We start from the raw sequence: 25,906 nt of genomic DNA, 5'->3' as shown, positions 1-25,906 counted from the left end.
TGCAGCAGCCATTCTGTCGAAGACAGAAAAAAAGAACAGGAGGGCTGCTGGGTAGATCCTACCTTTGTACTCCCGGGGGGAGGGGCAGTAGGGATATCCCAGCATTCCTCTTGTTTTATTTTCTGTCAGGAGATGGTTATCTCCATAAGTTCTGAATGGGCCGAGGACATAAGGGACCTGGGGGTAATGGCAGCATGTGAATTCTCAAGTTACTTAGGTGCGTGTGTGAGTAGCTCATCCACTCCAGGCGTTTACATGAGCTGTGGAACTCACTGTCTTGATTTTAAAAGGTGGGCTAAAGAACAACAAACTCCATAATGCATAGTATAAACATGGAGTTACTGTGCTACTCCAGCATAAACCTAGGAAACCTGGGAGCTTAGAAGAATTTAACTCTGACCCAAGGGCTCACTGGTTTTCACTGTCTTGGATCAGGATGAGGTATCGTTCTATGTTAAATAAAATGTATTTTCGCATGGTAGGTGTAGCGCATCCATGAGCGTCACTTTGGATAGCAATGAATGTGATGTGAAATTAAGCAGTAGTGGTAGTAAAAGAGCAAGCCGCAACAGAAGGTTCTCATCAGTTTTCACATCACACAATCATATCAACATTGATGGCATTGGAAGATGACCAAAGGGCTGTCTAAAGTTCATTCGCTGGTGAACAAATGAATGCAGCGACACACTAAGGCACGTTGGTGTATGGTGAATTATGCACACTTACTAAACACCCCTTCAGGCCTTGAGAGTTCAAGAAAATCACAAAATGCACCCAACACAAGATCCTACACACGTGTCTGGCACATAGTCTCAAAATCCCAACTTTGAAGAAAAAAACATGGGCACCGCATCTTTCTCTGTGCAAGCGGCTATCCAAGGAATTTGTAACTGCCAAAAATAAAAACTACTGAGAACCATCTCAGCTCATCTTAGCTTCAGAAGACTAGTGAAGAGCTGGCCTTTTCCTACCTGATCACAATACTTACAACACAACAATCTAACTCAATATGATATGAACAAGACATCAAAAACAAAAAAGATTTTAAAAAAATGACATCCACGATACATATAACAATGCTTGTAAATGCATACCATACACATTTATTACATATGTCTATGTGTATAGACATTGTAATGTGCATGCACATATGTGTATTTAAATGGGTCTATTCTTTGCATAGTGATGCACCATTATGTCTATGTATATCGGAATGCATATACATGTGTGCATGCATCAGTATCTACATTTTATTTATTTTTTTAAACTGTTATAGATATCACGATGTAGGTATACTCATGCATTACAAGTAAATGTAGACATAAAATGGAATTTACAATTACAACCTTTGTGTGCACCAAGGCCCTTTCCATTAGCGTAATATGTTTTATTACTACTGTCGATCAATCGCTTGCATAGATGTTGAGTGTTTCCATATCCTGAGAATACATTTTAATCAGTCCTGAGTTTTCAACAACCAGCACTATGCATGCGGGGGCTTGACGCATCTCATGCCCCATTACAACCACTGGCCTACATGTGCTTGTAAGCTAAGAGCAGTGGGCTAAAAACACAGGACTGGCTAAAATTCACTCAGATGGCAGGGGTCAGTGGCCAGCTGTGCATGCTCTCGCTCACTACTCATCATGGAACATCTAGTTGGGGATCTTGGACTCACCCTTGTTGCTGGAGTCTGGGCACTTGCCTCTCCGCCTAAACTGTTTCCGCTCTTCGTCTCGCATTTTCCTCTCCGCCCCCTGTCATAGAGAGAGAACCGTAGTTCACGTTTAAATCTTAAACTAGGCACGAGAAAGTGCTTATCTATAAAAAAGACAGCTTATGACGAGAAAGGAAACACAAAGGAACAAAAGACAACAGCATCAAAAGGACAAATTCAGTCGACCGGTTGTTTTCGCAAAGAGCTTGTTACATTTTTTTTAAAGTGCATGGCTGCCAAGTAGGCCGATGTCATGTGTATTACTTTCATCCTGTAGTTTTGCAAACAAAACTTTGCATTCTGGTAATTTCAGTTTTGCTTTTACCATTAAAACTATGAGCCTACAAATCCCAGCTTGCAAAGTCTGAGTGTTTTAACTCCAAGTCCGTCTGATGATGCCACAAATATAAGCTGAGTATACGATATAGAGAATAAAGAAGGAATTCAAATTTTGAAGGTGCATTTCTGAATTGCCATATGACGATGCTTGATTCATGTCCCAATTGCACCTTTTTTCCAGTCCTGGACATTTATTTAACAAATCCGTGCATTCTAGTTGATTTTGTCCAGTTCAATGGAAATAACCTGCCTATAAAAAACATAATGTGTAAAATGAAAACCCAGGACTAACAATGCTGTCTGTCATTGTCATGTAGTCACCTCATAACGCAACCCAGAAGCTACTCGCATTCGTTTTGACTTACCTACATATAGCTTTTCAAGTATCAAGGCTTTTGAAAATGAACTCATACAGCCCTATATCGACTGTGGCGAGGTGACTTATCGCTCACAGACACTGCTGCCAAGTGGCACCATGTTATGTGTGATACCTACAGCCATTCTTGGCCTTTTAGCCAGCAGCACTGACCAAACAGGTTTTTTTAAGCATCTACTTGCGATGTTAAAAGCAAAACTACAAGTCCCACAATGCATCATGTTGTTGGTTAAAAAGCCGTGGCTGTTTCAAAATGTTGCTTATAGTCTGGGGCCATTTAATAGCGCTGTATAAACCAAATACTTTGTAAGTGTTTATGAAGGAAAACCAATAAGTAAGGAAAGCACTGCATGTCTTGTGAATTCGGTGGGAAACCAAACAACAGTAAAAAGCAGATCAGAGGTTTTACTTTTCTGGGAAAAACAATGCTCTTATCAGTTCATCTCCCCTGGTGCCCCGGTCTGCAGAAACCTGTAATTTAATGACAGCGCCATGGAGACAGCCCTGCAAATTATGAGGCTCTGTCTGTCCTGGATTGTGCCGATAAAATCATTGTAAAACTCAGTCTTCGTCCACTCATAAACCAAGCTTTCTCTGTCAATAGGAACCGTCATGAATGGTGCCTGCTCTTTTCTGTGAGCCACCCGTTATCTCAAAAATATCCTGCCCTTTCCCCCACCACCCCACGCTAGATTTAACTCTGTTTTGATATTTCTATCTATACATTTTTTGCAGAGCCCTCAGGCTTTCATGAACAATGTGCGAGTAGCTCATCCAGTCCAGGTTCTTGTTTCATGTTAATACACATTTTCTTTCCTCTTTTATCCCATCAGAGAATTAGGCCAAGTCCCAACAAGCAAAGACGGGGTGGCTCCTTCATTAAGGCAGAAGAGCGTCGCCCCACTAACTAAATTGCCCCCAGAGGTGAAAAAATAAAATGTCAATAACATTCATTCATGACCATTTAATTTTTCAATACCCTATCCCAAGCAGAGCATCAGGACGAGGGGACAGGGCTCTCTGATTTCTGTTGCTGCCAGACAGGCAGCAGCATAAAGCAGTGATGGGCAGGGCACTTTAAGATTAAAGTGCGCATGACTCTTTGGGCGGCCGTCTCATGATGGCCAGCCAGACATGCGCATTTTAAACCTCTCTAACCCAGCTGTTGAAGACAGCTGGGTTAGAGACATTATAGAGCTCCAGTATTCTCAGGCGTGCCGAAGGAGGCTGCTCCCTCCAATACTGGCACTTCTTTCATGCTGCATGAGAGCAGTGCCAGGATTAGTTACTGCAGTTTCCTGGTTGCCGCATTGGAGCCTGTCTCCCTGGAAAAGACCCAAGCGAGGGGACATCGAGCTAGGAAAGAAAGTGTAATTATTTTTTTTACTTAGTTTTTACTTTTATTCTTGTCTCACCAACCTCCATACATGCCAGCCGCCACACTGCGCAAAGACTAAACCCAGACTTTGGGCCTACCCACGCATCGAACCGGGAAAGTTGAGCGCTTTGCCATTAGCCTTCCCAGTGACTGATGCAGCGGGGCAATTGTACTGCTCCGACTTGTGGTACAGCAGACAGATGAATTAATGCACAAGTGCCAATACCTAAAACACCAGCATCAGTGGTGGGTGTCACATGTGACATGGAAGCAGTGGCATCATGAACCCCCCACTTTAACAGCTTGAGCATGGGATGGGGACACTGGAAAGGTGCATGCGACATAAATCCTTTACATTGTTGTTCATGGCTCCTTTGTCTTTTATTGGAAACACTGACACAAAAACAGAAGCTCACTAATTCAATTGCAAGTGAATAATATGATGAAACTGTGGTGGAGAGTAGCAAATGGATCAAGAGAGCGCAGAAATAAAGGGGGGGCAGGAAGGGAGAGAAACGTATGATTAATGTGGAAAAGGGATGAAAGAAGGGTGGATGGCGAGAAACAAGGAATAATGATGGAGGGAGAGAGAAAAGGAAGAAAAGAAAAAAGACTGCGAGTAGAGCAGGAGGAAAGAAAGTCGAAGAAAGAAGGATGAGAGAAAGAGATCAAAAAGACAAATTATGGAGAGAGGAAAGAGAGAAGAGATGGATGGGAAAGGAGGAGAGGGAGACCGAATAAAGGGAGGAAAAGGATGGAAAGAAAGCATGATTGAAAGAATTAGTAAAATAAAGAAGAAATGCGGTAAAGAGGAAGATAAGATGTACACGGAGAAAAAATACATGACAAAAGCAGATGTGAAATTTGGAATGAAGAAAGGAAAGATAGAATTAAATGAAAATTAAAAAAAACAAAGAGAGAAGGAAAGAACAAACCAGCTCTGGTTTACCTGCTTGCTGACTCGGTGACATTGGCATATGGTACAAGTGGTGGGTTGTTTATTTTGTGGCTATTTCCTTGCCTGTTAAGGATGGACTGGCTCTGCCCTGCCAAGGTTTTAATCTCCTACCTCTACCTACCTGGGTGACATACAAGACCCTGGGCAGAATCCATCTAAGCCACCCACCCTCTGCCTATCCTGCACTACAGGCCCGAGCACAGACCCTCTTCGGCTACTGACAAAAAATTCACAGACATTTTCAAGATAGTAACCCTGCCTCGTTCTGACTTAAACTCAGAAGTTTTTAAAGCGAGCCATATGAATAAATTCCATTTTATAGATTTGGGTACTACCCGCAATGAACGCACAGGTATTCCACAGTACTCTCGCTGATGGTATCCAGTACACCCATGTGGGCCAGCACAGCCCACAGAGCTGACTCATGGGCACCCGAACGGCCGGCCACACCCCCTCAGCGGGTTTTCCAATCCAGCCCAGATGAAAGAAAGGAGGGGAGACATGAGAAGGGACCACCGGCTCCAGGAGACTAATTAATGCAGACGAAAGACAATTTAATGCAGACGAAAGACAATGCGAAGAAACCGCGTGTTTATTTCTGTTAACAGATTGAAATTAACAAAGGGCCAGAGGCACTCCTTCCAACCAAAACACTTGCCGCAGAAAGGACACATTCCCCGGCGTTCGTCGAGACGCCACCCCAGAAACAAAGGCACAGACGCTGCTGCTGTGCACGCTCTCCCCGAGGTGCCGCCACTTACTCATTCAAGAACGCCCAGCAAAAACTCTGAATAAAGTCCTACAAATGTCCGCCTGTTCACGTGGGACATCTTCAGCCAGTGTTGGCTTTTTAGCTAACGTCATTTTGCACGCTGGGTTTTTAAGTCCAGCATTTTTATGAGAAACGCATAAAGTATACGTATTGAAATGCAAAAGTCTGTTGACAAAAACCAGTGGACTGGCTAAAGATGTAAACATGAATGTGTCTACTGGGCAGGTACCCTTTCAAAAGCCAACGCCCAGCAGACACATCTCTAAAAGATGTTCAATAAATATAGACGTATTTTACTCCCCTGGTATGATTTGTTTTACATTTTACACTATGTAGGGAAACAATGAAGTTCAAAGGGTGAATAATACAGAATACCATCAATATTATGGTGCATAACATTGAACTAACGCAGCTGTCAAGTTGTCCCATGACGTTTAAAAACGTAGACATCTTAGCTTTATAGCCAGTGGGGCCTCTGCATGCTCACATATGTATGTTCATGCAGAGAACGGAACAACTATAGAGGCGGTAGTGGATGAAGACTGCTACGTCCCTTTTCCGGGTTCCCAGGAAGGAGGGGGCAGTTGCAGCGAGGACGACAGAAACGACAAGTACAGGTTTGACTTTGGTGACTTTTGTGAATCCAGCCCTTTTTAGGTTTTGCCTGGCGAAAAGATGCGCTCTGCGCATCTTTTTCGCGCAGGCGAAAACCTGATGAGAACTGTAGTGGGGTTTGGGTCGGCCCTCGTCATTTATTGGCTGGCTCCATAAATGGAGCCTAGCCATTGGACGAGGGGCCTGTCCGTCAATGCCGGACCAGATTCGGGGGCGTTCCCGCGATTCTTTGGCTTTTTCCGGCGTCACGCGACGTCAGCCGAAAGCCGGGAACGCCCCCGAATCTGGTCCGGCATTGAGCCGGCACCCGCCTTTCTGACCTTCTCAGTTTCTTCCCTCAGGCTCGGACGGGAATAATTATCCCTCCCCTCCACTCCTCTTCACACCCACTCACTCCCCTCCTCCGAATTCCCCTGCCGCCCCCTCCTCCACGCAGCCGATTCTACCCCTTCCCGCCCCCTCCCGCCCCTGCCGATTCTACCCCTTCCCGCCCCGTGGGTGGCGCGGCTGGGGGTGGCTCTGTCGGGGGTGCCCGCCTTCCACTCCTCCTACGGCTCCTCCCCACTCCTTCCCCGCCCCCGGAGCCCGGACACAGACACAGCGCGGCGGCCGCACTCCACCCGGACCCGCCTCCGGCTCCGGCTCCTGGCCCCCTCACCCTACCGAAACGGCTCCAGCAGGTTTCCGGGGCCCAACACCCCCGTCCAGCAGGTAAGAACGGCACCCCGGGAGGGAGGCGGGGAAGCGGCAGAGTGGCCTACTCGAGGCCCCGGCTGCGGCCTGTTCCGGCCTTTGTGCCCCCCACCAGCACTATTCTTTTCAATGATTAGGAATGAGCGGGGGTCTTTGCACTGAGCCAGGATGGTATCGCCAGAGCTGGTTTCAGTGTAAGCCAAGATCATGTCGCAGTTGGATGAATGTATTAAATTGGCCTCCTGCAAACAGATCTAATATTTAGATGCTCTCTGAGATCCATTGGATAGGGGTGTGTGTGTGCAGTGATTATATTAGAGTTGTCCCAGATGGGCACACTTTTATGTAGAAAGCCATTGGAACCCAGTTTTCTGTATGTGCGTGTTCAAACATCTGTTGAGCAGGCCAGAACGGGGCTTAGTGGGTCATTGTTTCTTTCTGACCTCTGTAGAGGATCTGTGGCCTGTAGTGTTTTGTGCATGATTGTAGTGACATTCAGACGGGGTCTCAAATTCTTTGGTAAAATAGTGTACGCAATTTGTGAGAGTGGATGGGGCTCCATGTTTGAACTCCATATCTAGTCTGAGACCTCTTGCGATTGTTATAGAATGAAGTTTAGCTACAGCCAGTCTGGGTTTTGCACCTCCCCATATGTAATGAGTTGTCCAGACTTCGGAGCTGCGTCACGGCTATATACGGTTATTTATTCATGCCAAAAATGTAGTTGAATCTGGGGGCTTCTACCATCTTGACAGTATTGATCTGACCCCATAGGAAGACATGCAGCACTTTCCATTGTTGAAAATCTGTTTGCATCTATTCTGTAAGGATCTACAATCCTGGATAATACAAGTGAGGTCTCTACTCACTAGTATACCTTGCTATTTGAACTTGTAGGGAATCCACTTGAATGGTATGGCACAAATGTAGTTGTCTATAGTGGCAGTCATATGCATTGCTTCATACGTTGACCAGGTTATTTTGTAACTGAAGACTGTATTTGTGTTAATTACAATTAGTACTGGCACAGATATTTCTTAGGAGGACATGATGTTGTTTGCATATAGCATGATCTTCAGTGCCACTGCAGCCGTAGGGATTTCATTTATGTAGTTTTTTGTGTCTGATCAGTAATGGGCAATGGTTCGCGGATGCCATTGTGCATGGCAGGAGCGGCAGTTAAAATTACTTCAGTTTAATTTCAGTTTAAAAAAAAAATGTAATGTGTAACTGACATTTTCACCTAACTAAAGCATCACTTTAACCTTTGTTTTTTCTTAAATTATTTATATATGCACTTCTAATGAGTTGAACAGATCAATATATGTCACTAAAGTATGGCGACCACAGATATATCAGAATGGAAATGGTGATTTTCTCTGGTATGAGTCGTGCCCCTATCAGCCAATCAGAACATTTCATGAGGCCTTTTAAACTGACCATGTGATTATGTTCGTCTCATTCATTCTTCTTGAGAAAGGTAGAAAGTGTCGAAATGCGTCTGCTGATTAAAAGTAAGGAGTTCCTGACCACTCGAGTGCTCTGTGCTGTGTGTGTGGTGGATATTATCACGAGTGCCAGTCTGTTGAGTTCGGCACAGCTTGGTGGAATCGTAATGCAGGCTGAAGTATTGAGGGGATGTTTTGGGTTTTGATTTAGTGTAGTGACGTATTCCAGATGGTCCACATTAAGTGCAAAGATCTTTTTGTTTTGTTCAGGCTACTTCAAACATTCCAGGAAAGATATTTGGAGAATTTCATTTTGTCCCGTGATCGTGCAGTTTTCGTACAATATGCTATGCCTATTTTTCTTTCAGCTGAGTTTGGGTGGCCTGGTGCTGCACTACTCGTACCCTGTGCTTACAGATGGGGCCCACCAGCACTATTCTTTTCAATGATTTTTGCAGAAAGCACGTCCCAGAGTTCAGCAATTTTAACAGAAAGAAATACCACCTAAATATTTTTTTTCTGATGTGCTCCTAGTGAAACCCTGTAGTCTAGGGGGAGACCCCTACAGCTCTGCTGGGGCCTACCTGCTCTGCTGGCCGTGGGCTGCGTTGCTATCTTGCTCCTAGGCGGCCTTCTCAGACAAAGCGGGCACTGGCTATTTCCGACTGCCCTTCCTGGTGCCTGCTCTGCGCCTTGTTGCCTACCTACACAGTGGAGACTGTCCGGTCGCTGGATCCCTGGGAGCTGTGCTCAATGGCCCATGACCAGAAATGTACTGCCACTGACTCTGGCCACGCAGAAAAGCCCCTCCCCACCATCCTTACTTGCCGCACCGCCTGGCCTTCTCCAGTCATTCCTGTGTGGGGGGGGGGCTCGCAGTGTGCGGGGGGGGGGGCTCGCAGTGTGAGGGGGGGCTCGCAGTGTGCGGGGGGGGCTCGCAGTGTGCGGGGGGGCTCGCAGTGTGGTGTGTGGGGGGGGCTCGCAGTGTGTGGGGGGGCTCGCAGTGTGTCTGGGGGGCTCTGTGTGGCTGTGTGTGTGGGGGGCTCTGTGGGTGTGTGTGTGGAGGGCTCTGTGTGGGTGTTTGTGTGTGGCATTTGCGAGAGATTAAGCTATTGGCATTGTAAATGACAATGCCATTTATTTATGTTAAAAAAACATAAATAAAAATAATGTCAAGAGCAATGCCAATAGCTCTAACTTTAACAAAGGCAAAACCATTGCATTGTAAATGCTTGTTGGAGATGGTGTCCGGACTTCTTTACTTTTGCCCTGGCCGCCATTTTGCTGCTGTTCTCGGCCGTTTTTCTCTGGGCCTCGACCCGCCATCTTGTCCATTCCCTCGTCTTTTACCCTTTTCCCTCGTTTCCCCCTTGACGATCCTCAAATGTTTCTTCCCTTTTCTATTTTGCCTTTTCTCCATACCCTTGTATTCCCCCACCCCCTCCCGTGGTGCTGTGATTGAGTCCCCCCTCCGACCCCACTTAATGGAACTCTGCTTTTCTGGGGTATTTTTTTTTTTTTTTTAGGGTCTTGACCTGAGAAAATCTACTATGTGTTTATATGTATATAGAGATAACTCTAACCACTAGTATATGCAGTAGACCTTTGTACTCTCTACCATTCCTATGTGACTCTTAGAGTATATCCATTCGTACTCCTTCCCTATGTATATAGAGATAACTCTAATCACTAGTATATGCGTAGACCTGTGTACTCTCTACCATTCCTATGTGACTCTTAGAGTATATCCATTCGTGACCCTTCCCTATGTGGAAAATGACAAAATGTATATGTACATAAGCGGCGTTCATTTGTGTTCACCCTCACCACTGTTGAAGGTAAAGAAAGTCACGAAACAGTGGCCCCGCCATCTTGTTCCCTTTTAGGCTCCATCACGAACATAGATAGTAGCCATCTTTGTGTCATGACCTCCCTGCCCATTGCCGATAGCCATCATCTCTCTCTCTCTCTCTCTCTCTCTCTCTCTCCAGCCCCGCAAGCACCCCGCGCCCCGACAGCCCCCGGTCTCTCCTGTTCAGGCCATAAACGCACCGCTAAACACGACCTTGTCACCACTCTGGACCCCTGCCCCTCGCTCTTTCATCCTACCCATAGAACGGGTCCTTTTGGTAACCTCTTCCTCCCTGCCCGATTGCCCGGCCAGGTCCCAGGCCATCACCTAGCCCAACAGATGCAGTTTATTGCTTCCTACAGTAGGTCCTCGCCTCACATCAGAGGAGTGGTGATTAATCCAGGCCTTCACACCCCCCGATCTGACCGACACCCCCGCATCCCTCCCAGGAACACCCTTCCTCTCTTCTGGTGGCCCCCCCCGGCTACACCTGGCCTCTCGACCCAGTCCCACATCATAAAACTAGGTCTCGTGGATGTACCCCTCCGGCCCCGCATAGCGAAACATGATTTTATCGCCCGCCCAACCTTAGATCTGACCACCCCCTCCTGCCCTGTTGGAATGTCCGGCTGCAGATTACAATCACATGTCACATTTGGGAGGGGAAAACAACATCAGAGCGGTCAGTATGGGAATGGGCCTGGAGCTGGGGTCCCAAACATGCCCTTTTTGTACTTCAAAGTGTCTTTATTGCAATAAGGAATGTTTGTACATCATAAACCTGTGTATAAAAGACGGAGCCGTAGAGAAACTTGTTAGAGCACCTCGAGAAGATACCCTGTTGTCTGATTTGACTTGTTCTGTTCCGTCGGAAATAAACTCCTGTTTCCTGCCTTCCAGTCTCCAGCGCCTGCCTCTTTATTTGGGTAATCGTGAGTTGGGTGAGAAGCGGCTAACGCCGGGCAAACCTAGAAAAGGGGTAAACGACCTGATCTGCCTGAACCCTTTTTCATCAATTGGCGTCCCAAACGTGGGGCCCATCAGCGACACGTGGATCCAGTGAGAGAGGTCCCAACGACAGAGTGAACGACTGCAACGATCGGGAAGAGCTCCTGCCCGATAGACCCTTGTCTGGCAGCCGATCATCCGAACTTCACTGGTTCCGAACAGACCTCTCTCGAGTGATCTACGGTCCTGACTGGGAACCATCAGGAGTGCCACAGCAATTACGGAGAATAGAGGACGATCGGGCGCTGGAAACGGAAGACGAGAAACTGTCCATACGGTCCGGGTAAGGTCGTGTAAACACGACAAATTGCGAATTGATTGTTTGATTGTCATTGGAAAATACTAGTATTACGCATTTTGATTGTTTTGTCCTGAGAGATTCTCTGTCTACAAACGGGGAAGGATAGGAGTATTCTCCCTTTGCAGATAGTGAAGGGTGGGTAGCGCAGGCTTTTGCCCCCGTTGTAACCCGTCGCGCCTACTTCCCTCTCCATTTGATTGATTGTTATCCAAGCATTTATTGTTTTGGAATTGGTTCTTTTTGGATCATTCTCTATTTGCAAACAAGCACAGGGCCGCCATACTCTGTTTAGTCTTTGCAGATAGTGAAGGATAGGTAACGCAGGCTTTTGCCCCCGTTGTAATCCGTCGTGCCTATTTTTATCCCCCACTGATTGATTGTTTGACCGAACATTGATCGTTCGGAATTGGTTCTCGGAAAGGATCTTCTCTGCCTACAAACAGAGAGGAACAGGAAGATCTCTCTCTTTGCAGATAGTGAAGGGTAGGTAGCGCAGGCTTTTGCCCCCGTTGTAACCCGTCGCGCCTATTGTATTCCTCATTTGATTGATTGATTGTTTGTCCGAACTTGACTGTTTGGAATTGGTTCTCTCTTTGGGTATTCCCTATTTGCGTATACTGTAGAATAGAAATATTCTACCTAGTCTCCGCAAAGTAGTGAAGGATAGGTAGTGCTGACTTTTGTCCCCGTTGTAACCCGTCATGCCTATCTCCCCCCCATTGCTCAGTAGTTGGTTCAGCCCGGACCATTTATTAGAGGTAGACCATCTGGCTCCACCGGAGGACACCCCTAATAAAAAGGACATATAAAAAAAAAAAAATGCGGATTAGCCGCTGTATCGTGCTAGCAAATAAAAGAACATAAGATTCGTTAGGAAAAACAAAAGGAATCGAGTAAAATCAGTAGGCCACTGATGAGATCTCTTTTCAACCTCACTGAAATGGAAGCATTAGGAACAACCCCTCAGGAAATATGAAACTAGTGAGGAAAGCCGAACTCAACGCCATGATGACTGCGAGACAGCTCGGCTCCACAGACCACCCCGCCCAATTAACGGCAAACCCTAGGCAAATATTAGAAATAAACAATGCAATAGCAAAGTAACAGGTTAAAACGTTTTTATTTGAACAAAAATACATTAAACAACTATTTACACGGCAAACGGCTGCAACAACAAACCCACAATGCATTTCGCCGTCTGCTTGACGCCGTTCCTGTCCCTCCTTCCCCAAAGTAGCAATGTTGAGCTACCTTGGGCTACTTTCTAGTAGGTTTTTGGGCGTCAGAAAGTCTACAAAAGCCGTCGGCGGCGGCCTGGGGTGGAGAACCATTGCACGAATAGTCCGGAGGCGACACCACGCGCCAAGGCCTGTCCCCGGGATGAACCAAGGGACCCATTCCTGGGGCCGTGGCAAAGAACGGCCGGCCACCGAAGGCATGGGCCCGACCCGGAATGAACTGGTCCTCCCATTCCCGTCTTCTCCCGGCGCCTCGCAGGCCACGGGGGGGGGGGGATGTCTTGCATATGCCTCCGACCCCCCCCTCTTCTTCATCCCCTGGTCCGGCCATAACAAATGTCAGCGAGACGCCGTGGGGTGCACTGGGAGGGAGAGGCGGCGCGGACGAGCCTCTCCCGCCTCCCCAGGTGGAGGCCCCTCAGCAGCACCCCCAACGCTCCACACACCCGGCAAAGGGTTCGTCCACTCTTGCAGTATAGGGACGCTCCACACACCCAGCAGGGTCTCGTCCACTGTGACGGTGCTACGACGCCTCACCCAACAGGCTGGAGTCCGTCTGCTCATTTGACCCAGTGACTGCCGGTAGCTGCAGAACTCCTATGGCGGTCGACCTTGCAGGAACGAACCTGGCGTGCAAGGATGGCCTGGTCGCTGGCCAACAAGAAAAACGAGTCCTCCGTTCAGAAACGTTCTCCGCAGCTTTGAAGATTCTATGAGAGTTGCGGAGGGCCCTCGACCTCCGCGGGCCCCCAACCTCCACCGATGGGAAGCGACTGCCATGATTGCCCGCAGAACGACCAAGACGAAGCCACGGGACGTCGGCGCCCTCATGCTGGCGCCAGCCTCAGTTTTGAATGACCCAAGATACTGCAGACTACCGATTTGATCAGTTCCGGTGGAACATCAGTACGACCCGGTAGGAAAGATTGTTGCCCCTCCCTTTTCTTTGATTGATGGTTCATGTCACCGGTCCCTTCTGTTGCCCCTTAACGCAACTTCTGGACTGCCGAAAAGAAGTTCTGGTCCAACCACGAGTTGACTATACTTGGACCCGCCTGACCCCACCCAAAATGGCGCCGGTACAAACGAAACTCACAATTCCCCGTTGTGTTCCGGATGCTCAGACTTGATATCGTGAGATATGTATGCAGTTTTGAAGCACATGGCGGGAGGGGATGAGTATTGCTCGAACATTCGAACAATGAATTTGATATTAAGTTCTGACGCATCATTGATTACAGTATTATTGAAAGTTCGAATCTTTTTGACACTGATGGTACTTACCCACAATGAATTTTCGATATGATTTTATTGCACTTATCATACCTTGATGAAATAAAACAACCCCCGACTTAGTTATGTTTTCCGCAGATAAATATGCCCTCATGTACAGTTCCAAGTCTGCTCCGTGGCTGGCCCACGTGGTCGTAGGCCTGCATTTGTACGTCAACATTTTTTAAATAAAGATTTTGTGACAACAAATACAGTCGTAGCTTTTGGATTGGTAAGTTTTGAATACATAGCCCATGATGCCGATCAACGTAAAATATAGGCGAAATAAAGCAAGTCGATTACTGAAAGGTTAAAAAGCAAAGTACCTAGAAATATTGAAAATGTGAACGATCCAAGTTGTTGCGCGTGTTTTTACTTTTGTGCAATCTAAGGCAATCGATAAAGGTCCCGATGTTCTGTTTTACTTTGTATGCCACATATCTCAGGGAAATTGTTTCAGATGCCCCTAAACCAGACCCGGTACCACTGTAGACCACCCCGACTCCTCGAAGGAGAACACGAGTTCACCCACTTTACCCTGATTGCCCTTTCGTTTCGACCCCCCCCCCCCACACAAGATCCGCAATACCACACGTGGGCGATCTATGCAATGTGCAGTCCATAAATGATTATGCCTCCCGCACCGCCAGTCCCTCGGGGCTTAAAACGCCGAGATGGAAGGGACTGCACCCCGCGGAGATAGGTCGAAATACGTAGTAAGTAAAAAGCCTTTTGGGTTTATGCGCGCGAATGTGCCTTTAAATGCCGCCCCCACCCCTTCTTCTTCCCCTTCTTTCTGCAGGTCGCATCAGAACATCGACTAAAGTGTGGAGAAGACCTAAGCAACGCGGATTTGGGTGATATGAATGCATGTGTGTATGACCGAATGTGTGTAACTCGACTGGATATACGTTGCACGCGTTGACCTGATAAGAGAGATGTTTTTGTACGACTTGAGTGATGATTGGACGGCCGATGGAATGGGGAAAAAGGGGGGTCTGAACATAGCACCTATACACGATGAACAGACATAGATATAACGCACCCTTACTTACAAACGACCATCTCTCTAATAATGCAACCAAGAATGACGTGCACCTACGAGTAGATTCTTACGCCATGAAACTCGAAGTTGCCCATTGTTCCCCCAACTAACACCCTCCGTTGCCTTGGCCTGGATACCCGCCCGCCAAAAAAAATGATTCAAAGATCCCACCGTAAGTACTAGCCCGACCAGGATAGTTCCCGAACAATTGACGAAAGTATAAGTATTTGCAACAGAGACGAACAGCAAAAGACAGCCAGGCGAATTAAATAGGAAACTAAGGATGCGCAGCATGCAGGAGGAAATGTCTTTGGCCAAGTACTGTTCTATGTTTTGTCTTGAATTCTGTATGTAACTGCATGTACCCCTCCCCTCGCCTGAATTCATGTGCATGTAGTATATGGATTTACGTTGTCTCTCAGTCTGTGTTTCTATATAATATGACCCCTACTGTTTTGTGCGCACCAAAATGGCCTATTATTGTACACGTTTCTCTCTCTCTCGTCCTTTCCCTCCATGTTGTACGTGTACCGAATAGTTCATTTAAAATGCGAACGACCCCTGATCCCTCTTCCTCTGTGTGGTAATGTTGTGCCCCGCCGGCACGAGCCTAATTGGTTTTTCGAACACAAAGGTGATCGACAAAATTGCCAGATACTAAAACAATTGTAATTTGCCATCTTACTACCTCTCCTTTTCTGTAAAAATGATAGAACTCGAATTGGCTATAAAGGAAAGGACAGGTAAGACGACTGATGTCCCCCTAATCTGGCCCTTTTTATAGGAGGACTATACGTCAGTGGCCTTCTGCTCTCAGCTCGTTAGAAACACAATCTCCTAGGCCCAGATTGCCCCCCCCCCCCCGCACCCCTAGTACGGATGTCCAAAACGTCCCCGTTCTCCTCCCGCATGACCCCAGCTCCGTAAACTCGAGGTATAACTGATGACCCTGCTTAACCGTTGCTCCCCAAGAAAAGAGTGTTTAGCCTCTACCCCTCTTTCATGATGATAAAAGACTGCCAGGGCTAGGGTCAGAAAGCCACATGCGACATGAATGAACGCCAAATAGACTTAGTACAAACTCAGTAGACATGCCTGTATACATACTCCACAGTGATAACTTCTGACCGTGACCGATGAAACATACCCCCAGCTACCACTTTTGCCTGTAAAATGTTTCATCGGTCACTTTTAAGTACGACGAATGTAAATTTATATGTATTCCACCTCGTATGTTGCATCAACTACACACGGTTATATGTAAGTCTACCAATATTGACAAACGTTCACGACTATATGTATGATAAACACGGAAATGATCTATCTTATGTAAAAAGCGGCGACTGTGGAAAATGACAAAATGTATATGTACATAAGCGGCGTTCATTTGTGTTCACCCTCACCACTGTTGAAGGTAAAGAAAGTCACGAAACAGTGGCCCCGCCATCTTGTTCCCTTTTAGGCTCCATCACGAACATAGATAGTAGCCATCTTTGTGTCATGACCTCCCTGCCCATTGCCGATAGCCATCATCTCTCTCTCTCTCTCTCTCTCTCTCTCCAGCCCCGCAAGCACCCCGCGCCCCGACAGCCCCCGGTCTCTCCTGTTCGGGCCATAAACGCACCGCTAAACACGACCTTGTCACCACTCTGGACCCCTGCCCCTCGCTCTTTCATCCTACCCATAGAACGGGTCCTTTTGGTAACCTCTTCCTCCCTGCCCGATTGCCCGGCCAGATCCCAGGCCATCACCTAGCCCAACAGATGCAGTTTATTGCTTCCTACAGTAGGACCTCGCCTCACATCAGAGGAGCGGTGATTAATCAAGGCCTTCACACCCCCCGATCTGACCGACACCCCCGCATCCCTCCCAGGAACACCCTTCCTCTCTTCTGGTGGCCCCCCCGGCTACACCTGGCCTCTCGACCCAGTCCCACATCATAAAACTAGGTCTCGTGGATGTACCCCTCCGGCCCCGCATAGCGAAACATGATCTTATCGCCCGCCCAACCTTAGATCTGACCACCCCCTCCTGCCCTCGTGCCCTGTTGGAATGTCCGGCTGCAGATTACAATCACATGACACATTTGGGAGGGGAAAACAACATCAGAGCGGTCAGTATGGGAATGGGCCTGGAGCTGGGGTCCCAAACATGCCCTTTTTGTACTTCAAAGTGTCTTTATTGCAATAAGGAATGTTTGTACATCAGAAACCTGTGTATAAAAGACGGAGCCGTAGAGAAACTTGTTAGAGCACCTCGAGAAGATACCCTGTTGTCTGATTTGACGTGTTCTGTTCCGTCGGAAATAAACTCCTGTTTCCTGCCTTCCAGTCTCCAGCGCCTGCCTCTTTATTTGGGTAATCGTGAGTTGGGTGAGAAGCGGCTAACGCCGGGCAAACCTAGAAAAGGGGTAAACGACCTGATCTGCCTGAACCCTTTTTCATCACCTATGTATATAGAGATAAATCTAATCACTAGTATATGCAGTAGACCTTTGTACTCTCTACCATTCCTATGTGACTCTTAGAGTATATCCATTTGCATCTCTTCCTTGAGTGACTTTACTACTTGTACATTTGCAATTTTTCTTTCTGTTTGTATCTCTTCCTTGTGTGACTTTACATTTTGTACATTTGCAATTTTTTCTGTTTGCATCTTCTATGTAACGCATGTAATCCTAAGTCCTTATGTTTTGCAACTGGTTCTTATGTAAAGCGCTCTGACACCTTCGGGTAAAGTTCCCGCTATATAAAATCGCATTAAATAAATAAATAAATAAATAAATAAATAAATAAATAAACGAGCAGTCTCAGAAGGCAACTTTTTCCTAAAAGGTTTGGCATAGTTGAAGTGGTGTTTTACCACAAGGGGCCTTGTTGGCAGCTATGGGAGAAAACAATCTCTTGTAATCTGGTGTAGAAGTAAACAAAGCATTTAGCAAGGGGTTCTCACTCCCACAATCTGTGGTACAAGTTGCAGGTATGTATATCATTTCATGAGGTTCACTCGGTGCTCACTTTGAGCAGGTAGTTGAAGTGGGGCCCACCGGCACTCATTTTTGGGGGGCGTCACTTAATTTTCAAAATCAGACTTTGACGCAGAGCAAGAGAGCTAAAAACATAAAAGTTAGGGGGAGACAGGGGAAGGGAAAGAAGCAATCAGTCCTGCCAGCCACAGCAGCTCCTGCCCTGGCTAAGGGGCATCCTAAGAGGTGGGCGGGGTGTGGCGAGGAGGTGTCAGCAAAAAGGATGAACACCATCTCACCGCACCTTTTGTTCTGGTGGATCCCTACAAAGGCCACGACTCAATCCATCCCACCCACCCGAGAACACCCAAGTTGCGGGAATGCCAGACAACCAGAAGGTGGGCCCCGTTCACACAAGGTGTCCCATAGACCTGCCATCTTGGAGTGGTCACAAACAGAAATTCAATTCTAATTCTTGTAAAAATCTCAACTTGTCCCATGTCAGATGCATGGAATAATGACTAAGTATTTTATAAAGAGTGCTTGCTGTTTCCCTCCAGTCAAAGGCACTTACTTTATCACTTCAGAAGGATGGAAGCCTGCTTCAGGCCTTTTGAAATTCAAAACTCTGCTTGTTGTGTTCCTCAAGGACCTAAGAACCGGTCCCAGGAATCCCCTTAGTGTTCTTACTTGGTTCAGCTAAGTTGCTACACTTGTAGTTTTGCCTAATGAGCCCCACTGATGCATGAAATGAGACAGCTTGAAATCTTTTTCTTGATTGAACCTTTCCTCAGCCTTTGATCTGGGGTGTGCTGCTACATGAAGGAAGGTCACTGGTTCTTACCTTGTCACAGAATATTTTGATCTGACAGACAGCCCGATGCACGAGTCGGTTGGTCCCGGTGCCACAGTCATAAGTGTCGATCTGGAGGTTTAGGGGGACTCCTTTCACGCCCTTTTGTGAGGAGAAGTCGGTGCTCAAGCAATTAATTCCAATGAACATCTGTGGAAAGAAAAGGGCAACTTAGTCTTTTGCATTGCAGATTCTAGCATATGTTACTTGGCTCTGTTTTATTTTTTTAGATGTACTTGGGGTTTCTGTTTTCCATCACTTCCTTTATCAGGCTCTGGTTTAAAAACATACTTCATAAAAAAGCTGCAGACCATAGCTGCCAGCTAACCCCGTGTCATGAGATCCACCAAATTCCATTCCTAACAACACTGGGACTTGTAGTTCCACAATTCAATGCTAAGGTTTGGGCCCAGGTTTCTGCAGCCAGATATTGGCATCGAGGCTGGAAGAAAGTAACCCTTGTGCTAAGTATCACGCAGCAGCCATGCTATAGTGATTGAAAATAGTGTTTACTTCAAAGAAGGATTGGGAGATTGCTTTGTCTCCTTTACTGGATTCCTTCTGACATTACACTGCATGAGTGGATTTAATTAAAACCTAGACCGGCTTTTATCATCTCTTTGGGTCATAGCTGTCATGTGCCCACATCAGCCGGTCATGACTTTTTACCCTACAGCTGTTCATACCCTGAGACCTTTAACCCCACACCTACACGCATACATTTAAACCTATAGATATCAGAAGCGAAAGTGCTGGTGTATGAAATGCATAGCCTGGATTGTCTGATAGTGCATGCCTGACCTGGGACAGCTTGGAATCCAGATTGTTTTATGCACATCGACAAGTGTTGATCATTCATCTTTGCCACCATCAGTGTAACTCAAGAACTAGTCGTGTCGCTCAGACAAGGGAGGTGAATTAATGTATACATATTCCATCAACTAATATTTTTATGTGGATTTACACATGCCTTTCAAGACGTTTAATTAAGAGCTTATCAAGTTTTATGAATCTCTAAATTATGATTTTTTTCCCAGGTGTTCCGACTGAGGCCTGAAAAATCTGTTGTGAATTGACCTCAAATGTTTGTGGAAAAATGTATGTAGTGACATATAACTTTGTCTTGGTGTCAGCAAAATCTTACTCAGATATTGCGCTGTTTGCTGAAAACGTCTGAATTGCCTTTTTTCCAGCTGTTTGCCAAAACGCATCAACCGCCATCAAAACAATTTAAGAACATTATTGCATTAGCTTTTACTTACATTTTACAATGAAGCTGTGGTTCAGTGTCATATAATCTTGGTATTTTGGTTAGCATTCATGCTCAGAATTTATGCTAGAGACTCCTGATTTTAAAATGCAAAACTGTCTTTATTAACATTTTCCAGCTTAAATTTTACTTCATTTCAATGAACGCAAAGGCAAAGTTACATCCCCTATTGTTTTTCGAAATCTAATTTTTTTCTGGATCCACATTTTGGAATGGTGATTTACAAAGATTAAAAATATATATATGCCAGTTCACTGCTTGCAGAAGCCCTGAGATTTCAGTCACAATTTTGTTTTCCCTATAAGTGTGTCTTACTTAAAATATAGAACTACATCCCATCTAAGTTTGCAGTAGGAAAGCACAGTTCTGAAAAAAACGTGCATTTGGCTCTGAAATTGCTTCAGAAATGCATATTCAGGTGTTTAACCTGTGCAGATTCCTCTAGGCCATTCACTTTTCTGCTCATTTCCTCCTACTCTCCAGCAGATATTGAGAAATCTACCAAAAAAAGCTCGAGGCTTGAAGACAGGTGTAGGGGGCGAATACCTGTCTTCTGAAGTCATGGTTCTAGCGTTTTGTTTTGCATACCTTCCACCCAAAAGAGACCATTTAGTTGTTTTTTGTACATTTTAACTGTGGGAAGGAGGTGGGAAGGGGGGTTGAGCAACAAGTGCCATGCAGATTTCTAATTGAGTCCAAATCCCAGCGCCTTTGGTGAAAGCGCCCTCTCTTTTCTCTCTGCAGCCCCGCCCAGCCAGGGCCCCCGGCCATACTGTAGACAAGGGTTCCTGTTAACTGCTAGATCAGTGCATTTGTCATGAGCTGCCCCCAGGTGCGGGGCGACATGCCTGAAATGTCTAGTTTCTGACAGCTTGGCCTCCTCGATGTTTATCGACATCTCAGCGTCGTAAAAAAGATGATTTGCCTCTGGGCGCTAACCACCAGGAAAGGCATCTCTGCAAATTACCACTGTCCAAGTCAAACCTTGAGGCTTTTTTATCATTTCCATCAGCCAGTGTCTCTTACAATGAGAGCAGCAGTGAAGGGAAAGTATCACTAGTGACAGAGATGGCCTGTCTCTCTGTGGGTGGATTTGAAAAGAGTGGCTTCCCAAGCTTTGAGTGTCTAATCCCTTGGATTTGCAGCAAGAGTCACAGTAACAGGCGGAGTGTAAACTAGGCCTTAAATTGACATTGCCAAGATTGAAACGGCTCCTAGATACTGGGATACATCTTGCTTCACTACATCACACTTAAGGTTTCCTAAAGAGGAAATAGCTTCTTAAAAGTAGAAAATTTCAAGACCGTGCAGGGGGATGTGCATTATTGGATTTCCCCCCTTTAAAACTTGAGAAAAACCTACTCCTACCTTAAACAGTCAAAACAAGGCACCTGATCAATAGAAACTATCTAAAAACGTGGACACAGACTCAACAGTCACTGGTGCTAGATGGCCTCCAATTATGCGCCAGCACAAATCAAAATATCTTTTCTCTGATTTGTACATACCTTTCCTTCTTCGTGAATGTTCCACACAAAAGACAGCGCATTGTAGGCCACTTCCTCGATGTGCTGAACTGTGTTGAAATTTTCTTTATAGTCAGCTGAAATTGACATGAAAGTTACAGTTACATCAGATATCTTAAAATGAGCTTTTATTGGACAATACGGAAAAAGGAGATGGCACATTAAATACACCCTTAACATGCAAAACTATGTGACCCTGATGACAATGTCAAATATAGGATAAGATCGATATACAGAAGTGAAAAAGTGCTTGTTTGTATTGCAAATTGTGATGGTTTAAAATGAAAATAAATACACTAATGTTTAGGGCATTCTAAAATGCTTGTGAAGATAGCCCACATGGTCACAGCTACATGAAACTGTAGAGGAGGTTAACACTGAGAGTGATAGGCTTCAAATTCAGCATTAAGCACTGGTCGCCAATAATATAGTGTTTGGGCATCAAGAGCAGATCCTGAAGAGCCAGACACATGGTACATTTTTGGATAACTACTGCATATGTTAATTATTTCCCATTTGGTTTTGTTGTATGTAAAAAAATACCTTATGTGGATAGTCGGAACAAGCGACATAGATTCGCCCCCAAATGAACCATGCTGACGCCAAGGATATAATCTGGAGAAGCAATGCTGACTAAAGAGACCAAAACAAGGCAAAGAAAGTGTAGGGAGGTGTATTCCGTGGTAAGTGAAGCTGATGTGTGTAAGCTTTTGTAGTAAAGCCTTAAAGGACTCACAGAGAGTTAAGACCAGCTTAACTTCTGTGACAGATATGTGCATTCTAATCACATTTGTAGTTTGTTAATGCTGCATATGGTGTCAAGTGCTGCGTCTTAGGTCTACATTAGAGGTATTCAGCAAAGGCTGATCGCAGATTTTTAGGATAATCACTGACTACGTAAACAATTCCCATTTACATTAATTGTTTGCAAATGTATTTCAAGAGCAACTCCTGAAAATCTCGTCAGGCGCTCAGAGTGCAACTCTGCGAACCTGTACTCTGACGTTTTTAAAATGTACACTATACATGATTTTTTTATGCCTTTACATACGTGCAAACCAGGGACATTTTATGGATTTCGGGTGCCCAGGGCCAAACATATTTTGGGGGCCACTGTTCGAACCAGCTTTGAATTTATGATCCAGTTTTAGCTCCTTCATGTCCCGTTTGCTTACTGCACAGGCACACAGGTCCAAATTATAAATCTCATAAAATCTAATATTTATGGATAGAGATGTGTTTTTCGGTATTATAGTGCAGCAACATAATCTTTGTGACCCCCCTCCAATTTCTCAAACTGTTTTGATCTAAAACAAGTTTTTTTTATAGATGTTGCATGCTTTTGAAAAACAAACATTTCTCTGCAAAATGTTAGTAATAGACTCCCATTCTTCACTCACACTAAAAATGGTATTTAAAACAATCTGTTTAAGAATTATTCAAGGTCATCAGGACAAGACTATCTACAGAAGTGAGCTAGCTTTATTAGGCCCCCCCCCTGAAAGGCTGGGGCCCTGGACCATGGCCCACATTGCTCATGCCGTAAAACGTCTCTGATGCAAAGCCAGCGTAGGGGGAAGCAGCCGCCTCTACTCTTTCACAGATGGTACTGCCCTTGCCACAATGTCCTTTAGTAATAGCTGAATCATTGTTATCGGGCAATGTATTGCACCATGCCTAGATGAGGAACTGAGTCATGTACTCAATGGATGCTGTTCGTCGCAGTTAAGGATTGCAACATATCGCACAATCGCAGCTTTTGCTCTTGTTAATGCTTGCAATGCGGCTGATAATCACTCATAATAAGGAAGTTGCCTATATTGGATTTCATCCCAAATGTGACCGCATGCTGTACCTTCAAACTTGAGGTCATCATTCACCGGAGGCTACTGAGCTAAATTATTACGGTGGCACTGTGCCAGTTCCGCATTGCTGCTCGAGTCATACGGCCGCCATTTTAGAGCACTATTCTCTTCCTTAGATTGGACTTTTGCTCATGCAGGGCTCTGTCAGCAAGGACTCTACACAGGGTAGGAAGGTCTAGCTAACGAATATGAACAACAGGCAGGCGCTGAAATGTCTGGTTCAGCTGACAGACCACTATGCATAGTCAACATAGGGCAAAATGGTCAGTCTCTAAAAAAGATAACCAATACTCTATATGCAAATGTGCTGACTTGATAGAGAGTAACATCTATCATTAGCTCAACAACACACGTTTTATAGTTTTAGTGTCTTCAAATAAAAATAACGACCATTTATGAAGCAAACAACACACACTGATTTGCCTCTTGGCACTTGCATAATAAGCGGTACTATCACGCAACTCAATATTACATCTTTTATCCACTCTAGTGAACCATTCTGGTATTCCAACTTGTGGCCTGCAATCTCTGGGCACTGCACCTTCCACTTAAGAATCTCTCTGCTCTGCAATGATAGATGACTAGCTACGTAACATATTCCAGTTTTAGTGTAGTTGTACTTAGTGAAACAAATGGTCTTTACATTTAATACAAATAAATGATAAAAATGTAAGTGCTTCTTTCACAAATCCAAAAGACTTATATTTACAGCAGTTCGCCGTACCGACATCGATGACCCTCTGCTTGGCGGTGGGCTGCCGCGAGTGCCAGTGCTTCCAACATTTCAGCTGCTCTTCTGGATTCTTCTCATTGTCGAAGACGACCATAACAACGCTCTGTGGAGCAGAGGAGCAAGGATTAAGTAAAAAAATGCAGCATTTATTTAAATAAAAATAATACTAGTTTGACCCTAGTTTCTTCGACATGCGGGTAGTGGAGAAACAAGAATTGTCAAGAACTTTAACAATGGAACCGTGTCTTTGAGTAAATTTTGAGACTGGTCAGACATCACTAATTTGAGGTACATCATATTGATGTCACTGTTTGTTTGTAATGTTTCTTTCTTTGCCTACCCTGGCTTGTCTTCTTTCCTAGTAGGGGCCTGAGCACATTACCTACTCCTTCCTCCAGGCCTGGCCCTCTTCCCAAGGACTGATATCTACTCCTCACAATGTGAGTGCCATTCTGATCTCCTCGCAGTGAGGGAAAGATAACAGCCCGATCCCTGCCCCCGCCTGCCTCATGTGAATGATGAATTGCAATTTGGAGCAGAATACTCCCTGGGGTATTTAAAAATGGATACTGTTGTGATTGCCTGATACTATGAAAAAATGAGAGTCTGCTTTTTAGGAGATCCAGCTGTGAATGGTTGCTTGGGTTTTTCCTTGCCTCCACAAGCTTGTGTCATTTCCTGGTCACAGTCAACCAACCAGACTTCCTGCAGGCTGAGCCCATCACCCGGCCTTTCCCCATATCTGTCCTGGTATGATTCCCTTGTATAGCCATCATCAGCTGCTTGCCAATCCCTATCCATTCCAGCCTCTGCCCTGAACCTACGTAAGCCTTCCTCCAAGGACATCCAGACTATGTTGCTGGGTACAGATCAGAGAGGTTAAGGATGTCTTTCCGTCGTCTTCCCTGTTTGCACCTGTTGGGGCTAGGAAATGCCTGGCCCTTTATCCCTTAACATTTATCTCACAACTCTCCTTCCTTTAACCCTTTCTTGTCTTCAATTAACCCAGCATGCCAATTAGATTCCTTCAGGCACATTAGCCTACTGCCAACAGTACTAGTACAGGGTATGGCAGATACCCAGTTTGTTACAGACCCAGGTCCCTCACTGATTGACTCCACAAAACACTGACACGGCTGCCACACGGTCGTAGGTTACTCCTCTCTTGCTCCTGGGTGGAAACTGAAGAGAATGTTGTGGGCTACAGGGCATCCATCCAGGCTTCCTGTAACAATTTCGCACTGAAAGCTACGCCACTACCACTCCTGGATTGCCCCATACAACATTTATCCTGCTGCCTTTTGCTTGTGCACTCCCAAGGGTTGTTCTTCTATAACTCCCTTGTAATGCCTGAAAAGGGTTTACTAGTGTACCCTTTCTCCTGTGTGCCTGTCGGACATTTCTCATGTCTCTTAAGATAATTTACAGTGGCTGACTGTATCCATGCATTCCATAGGCTGGTTCTCTGTCAATCTTATGTGGACCCGGTAGAGATCCACTCAACCAAGCGTAACAACACATCGTACCTCCCACTCCTCTTCCTGCCATTGCAGACCTATTTATAGTAACCAAAGACAGGAAAGGAACACCACTCTGGTTACCACCACCCACATTAAAATGTTTCCTACATCTTCCAAGCACAGTGTAGCCTGCAATCCACCCGTGAGGGCTTTTTGGCACCT

General features: G+C 45.6%; 1 protein-coding gene across 1 annotated transcript in view; it reads right to left on the bottom strand.

The window, feature by feature from the left end:
• Nucleotides 1-25,906, bottom strand: part of GRHL3 (grainyhead like transcription factor 3) — a 95,737-nt gene that overhangs the window by 37,820 nt on the left and 32,011 nt on the right. Inside the window, exons 7-10 of the mRNA XM_078681257.1 lie at nucleotides 24,216-24,327; nucleotides 21,609-21,703; nucleotides 18,822-18,980; nucleotides 1,679-1,757 (exon numbers count right to left, since the gene is read on the bottom strand). Coding sequence (XP_078537383.1) covers nucleotides 1,679-1,757; nucleotides 18,822-18,980; nucleotides 21,609-21,703; nucleotides 24,216-24,327 — 445 coding nt within the window. The remainder of the gene's footprint in view (nucleotides 1-1,678; nucleotides 1,758-18,821; nucleotides 18,981-21,608; nucleotides 21,704-24,215; nucleotides 24,328-25,906) is intronic.

Source organism: Lissotriton helveticus, chromosome 3_1 (genome assembly GCF_964261635.1).
Source record: "Lissotriton helveticus chromosome 3_1, aLisHel1.1, whole genome shotgun sequence".
Classification (NCBI taxonomy): domain Eukaryota; kingdom Metazoa; phylum Chordata; class Amphibia; order Caudata; family Salamandridae; genus Lissotriton; species Lissotriton helveticus.
The sequence above is the reverse complement of the archived record's forward strand: the minus strand, read 5'-3'. Positions and strand labels throughout refer to the sequence as shown.